General features: G+C 42.8%; 1 protein-coding gene across 4 annotated transcripts in view; it reads right to left on the reverse strand.

Annotated features, from left to right (window-relative positions):
• Positions 1-2,128: 2,128 nt before the first annotated feature.
• The window catches only part of CUL1 (cullin 1), a 159,772-nt gene continuing 147,184 nt past the window's right edge, over positions 2,129-14,716 (reverse strand). For all 4 annotated transcript variants that reach the window (XM_073630447.1, XM_073630445.1, XM_073630448.1 and 1 more), the window contains exons 20-22: positions 10,172-10,277; positions 8,500-8,613; positions 2,129-2,720 (exon numbers count right to left, since the gene is read on the reverse strand). In XM_073630447.1, the coding sequence (XP_073486548.1) occupies positions 2,640-2,720; positions 8,500-8,613; positions 10,172-10,277 (301 nt within the window). In that variant the 3' untranslated portion in view covers positions 2,129-2,639. The remainder of the gene's footprint in view (positions 2,721-8,499; positions 8,614-10,171; positions 10,278-14,716) is intronic.

Raw genomic sequence — 14,716 nt, forward strand, 5'->3', positions numbered from 1 at the left:
AGACCCTTCAGCCCACCCCAGCACCCCTTGCCTTTACACACAGTGCTGGAGGTACCGGAACTGCGTTCCCGCTGAAAAAAAGCCCTGAGAAAACGTATGGAGGGAGCAGAAACTGAGTTGCCAAGCCACAGCCAAGAAGGTTTAAAGTGGACTTAAACCCACTCTCATCATTTCTTCCATAGTGCTTATCTATAAGGATATACATGCCTCCTGCATGTATCCTTATCTGTCAAATATCTCCCCTTTAGCTGTTTAGAGCCCTGCAATACTCCGGATTCTGCGGGCGGTTCTGTTGTCCAGGGCTCGGTGGGCAGAGTCGTGATGACAGTAGACTCCCCACCCACCTCTACACTCCCCTTGGCCAGGCATCGATATGTCTTACACTGAACTACTGCTGGTGTCGTGGATTATGCCCCATGATCACTAACATCCAGTCAAAACCCAGGAAAGTCACCACATGACTTCAGCATGCCCAATCATGCTGAAGTGTGGAGTAGCCAATCCTGGGAAAGCTGTAGAAGAAAGGAGGGGGGATGTGAAGTACACAGAATGCCTCTCTCTCAGGCTCCTGCATGAGATAAGGAAATCACCTGTCAGTCACAGCAAGGGGAAGAAACTGACACCTATTTTTCTGTGTGTCTGTTTTTATCTTACTGAAGAAAGATAAGATGATTGCTTGAGCTGAATTAACTCTTCGTGGCAAGACTGGGCACAGATGAAATGACATCCTCTGCTGTAACAGATAGGAGTCTTAATGAAAACATTTTTTGGGGGGTTTACATCCACTTCAAGGATTTAGAGAACATCTGTAGAGAGGACCAAAATTTCTCCTGAGATGTGTGCAAACCTGGTAACCAACAAGGGTTTCTCCACCAAGGACTAAGTCATGTTTTGCTTGGGGATCAAATACTTATTTAACTCACTGAACTGCAACTCAATTTATAACATTCGTATCATGTGTTTTTCTAGATTTTTCGTTGACATTCCGTCTCTAACATTTAAAATACACCTATGATAAAAAATTATAGATCCTTCATTTCTTTGTAAGCAAGCTTACAAAATCTGCAGGGGCTCAAATAATTATTTCCCCCCCTGTAGAAAGCCTTCCAGAAGAGTGGAAGCTGTTATAGCTGCAAAGACAGTAAAAATGGAGAATGGTTAGGGTGCTCAGAACTTCAAGATAAAACAATGTCTCTATGCAAAAGTCCAATAATGGCAGTGATAGCAAAAATATGGAGGTTTCTTCCGTACCTTTGGCTGCAGCTTACAGAATGAAGCAGTTTCTTTAAAAACACAAAGAAAAGGCACCTGTCTAAGTGCAGAAGTAAATGCATTTTAATATCCCCAACGGGATTAAAAACACTTATAAGATAAAAGGGCAAAAACGGCACATCATGATGCGTGGAAGGATGCGTTCTGCAGCATTGGAAAGGGTCACAGCGGAAGAAAATCCCCAGGCTGTAGGTGTGTAATCACACAGATCCAGTCACAGTCAGCAGCCGGTGGAACTGGCGTAATCCAAGGAAAGGAAGAGGAGACCCGGAAGTGTTGTCAGCGCTGAAGGACAGCAAACCAGCCTGGACCGCAGCGCAGAGCGGATGAGGTCATAAGAAAGGGACGCGTTTCGGAAGTCTCAATGGTTCCTTTATCAACCTCATCATGTGTTTTTCTAGATTTTTGGTTGACATTCTGTCTCAATCTCTAACATTTTAAATACACCTATGATAAAAAAAAATTATAGACCCTTCATTTCTTTGTAAGCAAGCTTACAAAATCTGCAGGGGCTCAAATAATTATTTCCCCCCCTGTAGAAAGCCTTCCGGAAGAGTGGAAGCTGTTATAGCTGCAAAGAGGAGGCAGACTCCATATTAATACCCATAGTTTGGAAAAGTTCAAAAGCTCATACAAATGCGATGGGCAGATGCCCACAAACATTTGCCAATATACTGCATCTCCACCCATCCATTCATTGATATCCCACACGGGTTAAGACTTGCACATCTTGCCATTGTGAGACAATGTAATAAGCATTTTATTTTTCCTTACCAAAAGATGGTCTCTGTATGACGATTTTAGCTTGTGATCGCATTTCAGAGGGGTTAACATCTGAACATAACTCGTACAGAAATGTTTGAATTCTTTTTTTTTTCGGTTTTATTTTCACACATTAAAAAAATGAAACACACTATACAAATGGGATTTCATAGCAGATTACATTAGGTCCATTCCATACTCTAGGTCATTGTGCTGCCAATATAATTAGAACTAGCTTCATTGACATCTGGTGCCTGTACAGCAAAATTGGACTGATTTAAAAGGAGGGAGGTGGTAGCATGCAAACATCAGTTTGGGTACAGGCTCCCCTCAGTTCCTAAATTAAAAGGGCTTAGGTGTCCATATATCCATATTTACATGCTTGAAATGGTGGCAGTCCCCAGGCTGGCATTTGGGAGTCCTGTTTCTGGGTTGTTAAAAAGAGTCGGACCAAGTGGCAGCAATTCAGCTCCTATGAAGTTCCTCTGTGTCACCATTCTTTCCATCATACCACTTTCACTATCTGCTGAGTGTCACACAAATGACATTTATCCAATCAGGCAATTTCTAAATAATAAGTATAAAATTTTCTCTTTTTTTCTTATTCAAGCCAGATAACTGTATGTGTCCTTTTCTCCATCCACGCGCTCCAAGTACTCCTTTTCTATAAGGATGTCAATACATTTCTGGGAAGAAAGAAAAAATAAATCAGTTGTGAGAGGCCATTTCAATACACTCATCATAGACAATCAATTCCGAGGACATGTTAACGGACAATACAAGGAAATTGTGTGCAGAGTGACCAATCTCTAAAGTGAAGTTGTAGCCTTGGAGAATGTAGTACAGAAGGTATGCATAGCCTTTAATAATTCAGGTTTAAGGGTATTCCATAGAGGTGAGATTAAGCACTACCTACCGTATTACTATCCCACTAATGAGATGATTTAACGTTCATCCCCTACCAACAATTTGATATCGTACAAATGTTATGTTGCGGAAGGGATTAGTGTCACAGTGGGATGAGCATGTCATATCTTACTCCTCCCTCCACTCAATCTACCATTGGTAATACTATTTAACCATAACAAAGTACAGTATCTACTTCCCCCACTTCTCCACCTTCACAGCACTGTGTTATTACAACAGTATATGTGCACTTGTAAGATTCTAAAAGGCATTTTAACTGATAAAAGTCAGCAAGGTCCAATAGCCAGCAGGTGGCACCATTTCAATCATTATGTATAGTAACAAAAACGCAGTCTAGAGTAGCGGTTGCCAACCAGCGGTCCGTGGACCATCAAATTTTGGTGGTTCCCAGGGGTTCTGCAGCAAATCAACATTGTGGCAGAAGTATACCGACCAATGTTTTTTCAAGTGTTCTCAATGGCGCTGACAATCAATACTGTCAGCTCACATTGATACTCGATGCCTCCTCTGTAGCTCCGAATCCGAATCAGAGGGAAGTGCTGGGAGTAGAGCAGAGAGCAGGAGGTGAAGGAGGGGACTTCCAATGGCAGCGCTGATCATAGACTGTGGGAGGGAAAATGGAGCTCGAGCACATGGCTGGATAAGGAGGTGAGCGCCAATGATGAGTTGGGGGGGGGGGGGGGGGGAGCTGGAGCATTGTGTGTATAAGGCAGAAGTGTGATCCAGGGGGAGGGGAGCAGAGAGCCAGAGCATTGTGCATACAAGGTATGTAAAATTAAGGTTACTGATCCACGGGATTCAAAATTGTGAGCTCCGTGAGGTCCAAAAGATTGTCGACCACTGCTCTAGAGCAGGCATGTCAATATTGTATTTGTTATTCCACATGCAACATCTCACTTCTTCCTTGTGGCCTAGAAGCCAATTTTAGAATTTAACATTAATGCGGCCCCAGCAGTTGTACAGTGGCTAAAGGTTACAATAACTTACATACATCTGCAGCCTAATACTTGAAATGTTTTATGGACCCTTTGTCAGGAGCAACATATATTGGCTACAGCAGTTACTGTAATGAAAATAGAGCGCAATCATCATTTTTCTGGAGTTAAAGTGCATTGAATATAAATTTAGGGAGGTCCAATCAGTAAAATCATCTTCCAGCAGATGTCAGAATCGCATGTCTGTGCTATGACTGAGATCCTTCACATCACAGCCCCCCGTCCTCTTATATCACAACAGCATTCTTATATCAATCTCCCTAATCCATCCTGCATATCAAACCCCCCCTTCATATCACAGTTTTCCCTTCACAGGAGTGACCTCAGCCCCTTTCACACACCCCCTAACCAGTGTTATGAACCACCCCTTCACATTACCCCCCTTACAGCTGTGTCCTCTGCCCCCCTTCACAGCACCCCCCCCCCCCCCCACCACCACCACCACCACCACAGCCATTTGCTCAGTGTCCCTTCACCTGACCCCTCTACCCACAGCCATTTTCTCTGCCCCCCTCACTCTCCTACTCCACACAGTTATCCAGGATGGAGGGCAGGAGGCACAGCAGCAACTGATGGAGGCAGGGGCTGCCGGACCTAACTTTTTATAATAGAAATCTAGTGATTGGTTGCCAAGACGCACCTGCTGATTAACTTGGAAAGTTTACTTTGGCAGCTCCCGTTCCTTCCCTCTATTCATTTGCTCCTGTGCCTACCCCCACACTCCATTCAGAATTGTCCTGCCTCCCACTTTCTGCAAGAACGACAGTGGCAGAGGCTGGGGGGGGGGGGAAGCAGCTCCTAAGTAGCATGACTAGCGATCCGGCTGGGACAGTGACTCGGTCTGGGCTCATGTCTGCCATTTAGTGACGGCTGATTCATACTGTGGCTTTTAGTATACCTTATAGATTTGACCCATTCGGCTTCAGTCTAGGGTTTTTAATTCTGACGTGGTGTAGAAAAAAAAAAAAAAAAAGTAGTTCCAGTACATTCTACAGACAAGAGGAGCTCTATGGCTCCATTCACACTTTGCATAGTAGAACGCAGATTCCGGCTTGTTTTTATTTATTTTTTTTGTTGGTGTGTTTTTCGCACATTTCTGCAGGTCGTGCATAGGGCAGTCCATTCACCTGAATGGGCAGCTCTATGTTCGACAAATGTACCAAAGAATCTCCAGAACCTCTTCGGCCATGGAGCGGTGTGCGAAGGCAGCAAATCGCACCATGTTTGGGGTGCCATTAGGAAATAATTTGTTGCATCTATTACCATGTATCTGTAAATGCTGGCAGCAACATGCGATTCTGACCATATTTTCAAAGCAGTCAAGTGTGAATGGTGCCCTCTAGATTGTTTAAAGCTGAACTCCAGGCAAACTGCTAAATATACAGATCAAATACATAACATTTTGTCTGCCATCGATTTGTATTTTTCTGCATTCCGCTTTCTCATTCACCATGGCTCTGACTAGCAGGAAAGGAAACCTAATTTTTTCTCTGCTGCAATTACCTAACTCTTGCACGTCTTTTCCCTTTCCCAACCTGTGATTGGACAGCAAGGCCAGGTTCACACTTGTTTGGTATGGTTACACACTCGTGTTATTGTGCATTACATTAAAAGAGAAGTATGGGGAAAAAATCGTTTTCCCATAATCATACTTACCTAGGTGGATGCAGCATCAGTCCCCCCGCCCGCCGCCTCTTCACTGAGAAGCGAGCCACCGAACACCGCCAATGGCTCGGTTCACTCAGCTCCCCAAGCAGAAAGCTGCTGCCTATCAGTCAGCAGCTCTTCTGTTCTGCTCCTCCACGCTCACTGGAGCGCTGAGCTGTGGAGGGGCGGGGAGAAGCCATCTCAGCAGCTCGCTGTGAGGCTGAGACAGCCATCAGTCCAGGCACCTGGCAGAGCCAGACTTCATTGTCGTGATGACGTGGTGCCTGGACTGATTCCAGTGACGTCAACAGATAGCGGACCTCAGACCGCTCTCTGCTGAAAACGGGTTACAGGAGTGCAAAACAAATTGCACTCCTGTGATCCTTAGGAGAAGTCCAGCCAAACAAGTTCAGGCTGGACTTCTCCTTTAAAGACAGAGCATTCATTTTGAATGGGCTACTCACACACCTAATTTATGGGCTAAAAACAGCACCTGACTCTTGGGGCGAAATGCAGGGTGGATGTGTTGGCTTGGTGCAACGGGGTGCTATTCATGTCTGGATTTTTCATCTTTAAATACTTAAGGACCAAGCCTCTTTCTGAGATTTGTTGTTTACAAAAAAACATTTTTTTTTTGCTAGAAAATTACTTATAACACCCTAGAGAATAAAATGGTCGGTCGTTGCAATACTTTCTGTCACACCGTATTTGCGCAGCGGTCTTACAAGAGCACTTTTTTGGGGAAAAAATACACTTTTTTTAATTAAAAAATAAGACAACAGTAAAGTTAGCCCATTTGTTTTTTATATTGTGAAAGATAATGTTACGCCGAGTAAATTGATACCCAACATGTCACGCTTCAAAATTGCGCCCACTTGTGGAATGGCGACAAACTTTTACCCTTAAAAATCTCCATAGGCGACATTTAAAAAAAATTCTACAGGTTGCATGTTTTGAGTTACAGAGGAGGTCTAGGGCTAGAATTATTGCTCTCACTCTACCGATCGCAGCGATATCTCACATGTGTGGTTTGAACACCATTTTCATATGCGGGCGCTACTCATGTATGCGTTTCACTTCTGCACGTGAACTCGTCGGGACGGGGAGCGTTTAAAAAAAAAAAATTTGTAATGTAAACATCCCTTGTAACAGAAATAAAGCCAGGACCTCTTAAATATGAGATCTGGGGTCAAAAAGACACTAAAATGCAAAAAAAAAAAAAAAAAATGTTATTTAAAAGAATCATTTAAAAAAAATGGCCCTTTAAGAGCAGTGGTGTCTCCAGCTTTCATATTTAGGGGGGGCACATGGGGGGACAGGGACAAAAGTAGGGGGGCAACTATAGAATGCAAAGTATGTGTATATATATATATATATATATATATATATATATACATACATACATACACACACATACACATACACATACATATACACACACACACACTGGGGCCCTTTACTACGATCCCACAACGGGCCCTTTCACATGTTCTGCAGTGAGCTTCCTTCCTACTGTATTGGGGCCCCCCAGGGTGGCAGAAAACAAGAGATATAGGTCACCAGCATACCAAGAAAATATAAGTGTCCAAAGCAGTGGGAGAATTATCAGGGTTGCAAAGGATGTCTTGCCACCGGGCCCTGGTGTTCTGCCACTGTGGGGTTCCCCAGCCTCCTCTTGCTCTCCTGCCCCTGCTATTGACAGCGCTGGTCTGGCATCTCTTGAAATTTACAGGCTGGTTCTCCTGTCCTAAGAATGGGAGAAATCAGTCTGTTTTTTCAGTAACTGAGAGTCCTGGTGGAGTCCTTCCTGCAACTCGCTCTTCTCCCTGCCAATGAGGATGCAGGAGAAGGAGCAGATCGGGCGGCCGTGGTTGTGTGAGCGCTCGCATTATGCAGTGTCAGTGAGCCGAGGGAGGGGGGAGGAATCACCCGCAGGAGCTGACTGGGGACGCTCTCCCTCTCAATAGAGACTGTGTTACTCCAGCGGCGGCCCAAGTAAGATGCGGCGCATCCGCTACCAATGCAAACAAAAAGACATTGCCTTTTTGTAGGAAAAAAAAAAAATTTTAATTGGGGGGGGGGGGGGGCACATGGTGGAGCACAGCATAATGTTGGGGGGGTCAGGGCACCATCTGGCACCCCCCTCCCCCCCCAGGGACGCCATTATCTAACAGCTGTGGGCGAAAGTGACATTTTGACGTCGCTTCTGCCGTGCATTGTTATGGAGACAGGTGGGGGCCATCTTCCCCTCACTCGTCGCCATACCTAACAGGAGACAGGACGTGATCGCCTCCGCCGATGCCGACGGCTCTGGTAAGCGACGGAGGGCACTGGATCGTGGCAGGAGGGAGGGGGCCCCCTCTCCCGCCACCGATAAAATTGATCTTGCGGCGAATCCGCCACAGAGACCACTTTTATCTTGTAGCGGACCGCCCACTGAAGAAGAGGATACCGGGGTTATGGCAGCTAGCTGCTGCCATAACAACGATAGCCTCCTTCAAACAGCCAACGTAAAACTGCGGCGGGCTGTCCGTAGGTGGTTAAATGGTGCATGTAATATTCCATGGGAAAAGCAGATAGTGTCAGTCATTCTGCATCCACATCAAGTTCCTAAACCTCCAGTCCAGGACTGCCAAATTGTTAAGACTACAGATGAGGATGAGGGCAGAATAGAAAACGTTGCAACAGTGGTTTGTCTTCTTACACTAAATTTCAGACAAAAAGTACATAAACCTGGTGAGCAGAAAAAATTGTCAATCCAGGGTTTGTTTTCCTATGCTTCAAATAGAAAAATAGAAGGGATTCACAGAGAAGTTTTTTTTAATGGGTGACACAAGTATGAGCAAGTAACCTAGGACCCGGACATTCCACAGAAATCTGAATCAATTTTACATACTTTGATTACAGGAACACGTGGCTTGAATCTTGATGATAGCTGGGTCAAGACTTCTCCAAGAAGTTGCTGGTGTTTCAAGACCTTTCTCATTTTCATAATTCGTACAATGGCGGCCTAAAATCACAAGAAAATGAAGAAAATGTACACCTAATATTACAGACCTTTCAATAATCATTCTAAAATATAGCACAAAATACACAAATTTAAAAAAAAAGTCAAATAAAAAAAAAAAAACTGAACATTTAAGTATGTCACGTTAAAAAAAAAAAAAAAAAAAAAAAAGATTAATAAATATATGTGTGTGTGTGCGTGTTGTACCAAATACCTTTCACTTCTTAACCACTTAAGGACAAGCCTCGTTTTGAGATCTTGGTGTTTACAAGTTTACAACAGTTTTTTTTTTTTTTGCTAGAAAATTACTTCGAACCCCGAAACATGATATATTGTTTTTTTTCTAACACCCTAGAGAATAAAATGGCGGTCATTGCAATACTTTTTTTTCACACCGTATTTTCGCAGCGGTCTTACAAGCGCACTTTTTTTTGGAAAAAAATCACTTTTTTGAATTAAAAAAATAAGACAACAGTTAGCACAATTTTGTTTTATATTGTGAAAGATAATGTTACACCAAGTAAATTAATACCCAACATGTCACGCTTCAAAATTGTACCCGCTCGTGGAATGGCGTCAAATTTTTACCCTTAAAAATCTCCATAGGCGATGTTTAAAAAATTCCACAGGTTGCATGTTTTCAGTTACAGAGGAGGTCTAATGCTAGAATTATTGCCCTCGCTCTAACGATCGCGGCGATACCTCACGTGTGGTTTGACCACCGTTTTCATATGCGGACGCTACTCACGTATACGTTCACTTCTGCGAGCGAGCTCGTCGGGATGGTGCGTTTTAAAAAAATCTCCATACCCAGACACAAGGACCCGATCGCCTCCGCCACTGCCGACGGCTCCAGTAAGCGGCGGAGGGCGTGGAAGAGCGGCGGGAGGTGGGGCCCCTCTCCCGCTGCCGATAACCTCAAGGCGAATCTGCTGCAGAGACCACCATTATCATAAACACGACCGGCTCCTGGAGAGATGGATACCTCGGTTGTGGCAGCAGCTGCTGCCATTACCGAGATATCCATCTTCAAACGTATATGTACAGGAGCCGGTTGGCAAGTGGTTAATAAAAAAAAACGCACTTTGTTTTTTCCAGCTGTATTTGCAACCAAGTGAAAGATAGAACACCAACATGTCAGAAAAAAATAAAATTCAAAAACAGAATCACTGGTATCACCCCCTCCTAAAAATAAACTCAAATCAGGTGTAGCTAATCTCCTTCTCAATGGCACACAAAGCTGTTTAATTTTCAACTGTGATCAGCTGTGGTTATTTTAATTAGCTCAGCATGAAAACAGCTTTCCTGGAACATTTCAGTCCCTGGTAGTGCAACTGAAGCAAACAATTAACTATGGGTGGCAAGGCACTGTCAAAAGATCTCTGGGATAAAGTTGTGAACAGGCACAAGTCACGAGATGTATACAAAAAAAAAAAATTTTCAAAGGCTTTATCAATGCCTAGAAGCACACTGAAGTCTATTATTAAGAAGTGGGATTTAGGGATCTCATTCTGAGCATATAAAAAAAATAATAACCTAAACCCAGAGTTCAGGGTATTACCTGGATGAGAAGTTTTCGATCTTCCTCAATGTTTTTGTGCGTCGTCTCCTGTTCCTGTTTTTGCTCCGTTTTCATGGGGACGTTAATGTTAACTCTAAGCTTCTTACTGCCAAAGCAGACACAGAAAAAAATCGAATTACCGTGCTATCCAATGCAAAGTTTTTTTTGTTTTTTTTTTAAAAAGGCGTTTATAGTTTTAATTTATAAAAATAGTAAACAAATGCCATCCAAAAAGTACAGATCAGGATAATACGTACTAGACCATTTTTTGGAATAGCATTTCCTTTGGTAAAAATAGTCCAAGTGATTTGTACCACAAACCTGGGCCTGCCATAGCAATTAGAAATAAAATAAATAAAGGCAACAAAACAGCTACACACACACACACACACACACACACACACAGTACTCTTTCCAAATTCAAATAAAAGATTTACAGCAGACCAGTTAAAGAGACAATTTTGAGGAGGCCAGATCCACCACCTGAGAAGCCGTGTTGTCCAGCCATGGTTGCCATACTTTAGTGAATTTTTTGAGCAGGCACGTCCCTTGTAAATACGTTTGTATAAAGGCAGTGCCTGGTTTATCAGACGGCAGACATATGGCAGGGTGGGCGGAGCGGGATTCTTCCAATGCAGCAGTATGGGCTTTTTTTTTTTGCATAGAAAATTATCAGACGCAACATAATACACCTGCAGGTAAGTGGAACATAATTATCTTTAACAAGTAGACAAACTTCTGGAGATTAGGGATCTTGTAGATCGAAATGAGTTGTTAGCATGTCAAAATAATTTAGCCCAAAACATGTGCAAAGCATTAGCTGAGTCTTCCCCACACCTAGGGCAGCAAGCTTGCTCCGTTAACTCCATACGATTCAGTTTAGCAGGAGTGTAATGCAATTGGTGAATAAATTTAAACCGTGTAAGTTTATCAGATGTGCTAATAACATCTTGCATGAAAGTTTCGGTGACCTCCTCCCAATCTTCCTCTGCAAGATCAGGAAGGTATGCCTGCCATTTCCCACAAGAGGAAGCAAAGGGGTGGGGACCTGCAGGTTGTAAGGCATTGTAAAATATAGTTACCAATTTATCAGTATAAGGATCTGACATAAGATGTTCTAACGGAGATGTGGTCAAGTCTACACCCAGTAGTCCAAATTGTGCTTGCACAGCATGATGTAGTAAGAGGTACTTGCAAAAATAATTAGACACATTAGCCCGTTCCTTTAGAACAGTGGTCATCAACCCTGTCCTCACCTGTGATGTATTTCAGTTATCTTGCAAACCTGGCCTGTTAGTGGGCCCTGAGGACAGGGTTGATGACCACTGCTTTAGAACATCAAAAGGAGATAAAAAAAGGTTCCCTTCACATACACCTGAATAATCTCTTTAGCCATCCACCAAAATGTATCTGGGTTGTTGTAACGTTCCTTGAAATTAGAGTTGCACCACAATGGTACATTCGATGTAAGTAGATCCTTACCCCCAGAGAGGAGCTTCCCTGCTGTGGACCATGTTAAAAAACAAACATCCATAGGGAAAATTTCCCACACAACGATGGTATTCAACAGTGAACCTCATCTTTGAGCCCCCTGGGAGGCACCATAAAGAACTAAGAGTGGGGGAGGGGTCAGGAGCATCCGGGTGGAACCAGTTGTACACATAGGTGAGCTGAGAGGCTAGAAAATTGTAAAAATTAGGGCAAGCTAGGCTGTCCCTCAAAGTAGGTGCTTGAAGGGAGGCCCTAGCAATCCTTGGATGCGATTTGCTCGATATAAATGAAGATTTAAGAGAATCTATAAGTTGGAATAATGGCTTCGGGCGAAAAATTGGGGAGGCTCGTAGAAGATAAAGAAGCTTAGGGAGAAAAACCATTTTCATTATATTTATACTTCCAATGAGGTTGAGAGGTAAAGATGCCCACACATGAAATCTCGTTTCCATGTTAGCCTTAACTGGGGAGATATTGAGGCATTCATATTCCATAAAATTAGCATTAATATTATTTCCCAAATATTAAAACGTAGGGGAGATCTGCAACTCGGATGTTTGTAAAATTTCACATGGCGTGGAATAGGAAATGTCCCAGTCAACTTTAAAACCCGAGACTACTCCAAAACCCTCTACCCCCCGCATGAGCCCACGGAAAAAAGCCTCTGTGCCATTGAAATATACCAACGCGTCATCTGCGTAAAGTGAGATTTTCTCCTCCAGCAGGCCCCAACAGATACCCCCAACCTCAGGGGTCTTTCTAACAGAGATAGCCAACATCTCTATAACCAAGGCGAATAAGAGGTGAAAGGGGGCAACCCTGCCGGGTACCATGCCAGAGGGAGAAAAGCGGTGATATATCTCGGTTCATACTAACCCTGGCACAGGGATTGGTGTAAAGAAGCTGAACCAATTTAATAAACTGGGATCCAAAACCAAATCTTGACAGGGTTTCCCACAAAAATTACCACTTAACAGTGTTGAATGCCTTTTTGATATCTAAGGCTAACACCAGTCCACTAACCAATGCAAACTTTAAAAGTTTTCTTTTAGCACTGAAAGCAGAGACCACAATTTTACCAATTTAAACCTATACCACCCAAAATTTCTAGAACGTAAGCCCCTTTTCTATTCTATTCAAATCTCACCCCAGGCTTTGTTTGTGTACCAATCAAGATTTTGAAATCTAGGCCTATACTGTACAACTCATACGCTATAATTAAATTCCTGGGATTTTTATTGTAGGCAATTGTTCTACTAAAGTTTATTCTTTTAATACAGTCACTCTTCTAAAGTATCTGGAAAACATTGACTGGAACCATCTGCACACTTTCTTAATGCAGAGCTCCAGGTGAACAGCTATACATATCTGAACTATAGAGACGCGGTACAATAAATTTTAACCTGCCAAACTGTTTGTAATTCCCTAGATCCTAGACTTCTCTGCAGACTACACTGCAGTAATAAAATACAACTTGGTCTGGGACCCAACCTAGCCTATTACTAAACAAAGAAGAAGCAGCACACTGGTGAGGCCATCCATGTACTGACCCCTGACTGTGTTACCTGTTTAGGGCGATAGCAACATACAAAGTGCTGCCCCTCTCTCTCGCAGTTTCGGTTCTGCAGAGGATTTCAGGGGTATATTGCAAGTTAGGTTTAGGTACTCATTTTAATTCTATATAGAAATATTAAAACACATAATTGGATTACTTTGGGATTACTCTGGTTTACTGAGCTTAGGCCATTGTGATTCTGCATTTTGCAGCAGCTAAACAATCACTATTCACACCAATGATTAGTAAAGGTATGCATTGTATGAAAGTTTTATTTTAAATTTGTTTAGAGTTCTTTAACCACTTAACCTCTGGAAGATTTTACCCCCCATTTTTTGCTATATGGCACTGTGCTACTTTAAAACCACTTAACTGACAATTGTGCAGACGCGCGACACTGTACCAAAATAAAATTGATGTCCTTTTTTTCCCCACAAATAGAGCTTTCTTTTGGTGGTATTTGATCACCTCTGTGTTTTTTATTTTTTGCGCTATAAACAAAAAAAGACCGACAATTTTAAAAAATATTTTTTTTTTTACTTTCTGCTATAATACATATCCAATAAAAAATTGAAAAAAATAGGATTTTTTATAACAGCTTACCTGTAAAATCCTTTTCTTTTGAGGTACATCACGGGACACAGAGCCTCAGTAATTACTGATGGGTTATATAGGGTATCACTAGGTGATTGGACACTGGTCACACCCTAAACAGGAAGTTCAACCCCCTATATAATCCCTCCCCTTACAGGGATACCTCAGTTTTGTAGCAAAGCAATATAAAAGTGTATTAGAAGAGGGGTGGGACCTCCGTGTCCTGTGATGTACCTCAAAAGAAAAGGATTTTACAGGTAAGCTGTTATAAAAAATCCTATTTTCTTTCTCGTACATCACAGGACACAGAGCCTCAGTAATTACTGATGGGACGTCCCAGAGCAATGCTATTTGAGGGGAGGGAAACCACAACAAAGTAGAGTGTAATCAGACCTGAGGACCTTGTACCGCTGCCTGCAGCACACTACGCCCAAAGGCGATATCCTCATGCCTTCTTACATCCACCTGATAAAATCTGGTGAATGTAAGGACTGAAGACCAGGTTGCGGCCTTACAGATTTGAGCCATAGAGGGTGACGCACAGCCCATGAAGCACTAATAGTCCTTGTGGAGTGTGCCTTGATTTGAATAGGCAGAATTTTCTGTTTCAAACCATAAGCTTGAACAATCGCTTGTCGAATACATTTTGGAATGGTAGACTTTGACGCTGCCTGTCCTCTATTGGGACCTTCTGGCAACATAAACAAAACATCCGTTTTGCGAATTTGAGCAGTTGCTTCCAGATAGGCCTTGACTTCTCCTACTACATCCAAAGAATGTAGTGACCTTTCTTCTGTAGAACAGGGATCTAGAAAAAAGTCAGGCAGAACAATATCTTGGTTTAGATGGAAATCTGAAACCACCCTCGGTAGAAGCTAGGATGAGGGCGCAATACCACTCTATCA

The sequence above is a fragment of the Aquarana catesbeiana genome, linkage group LG05 (genome assembly GCF_042186555.1).
Source record: "Aquarana catesbeiana isolate 2022-GZ linkage group LG05, ASM4218655v1, whole genome shotgun sequence".
Classification (NCBI taxonomy): Eukaryota; Metazoa; Chordata; class Amphibia; order Anura; family Ranidae; genus Aquarana; species Aquarana catesbeiana.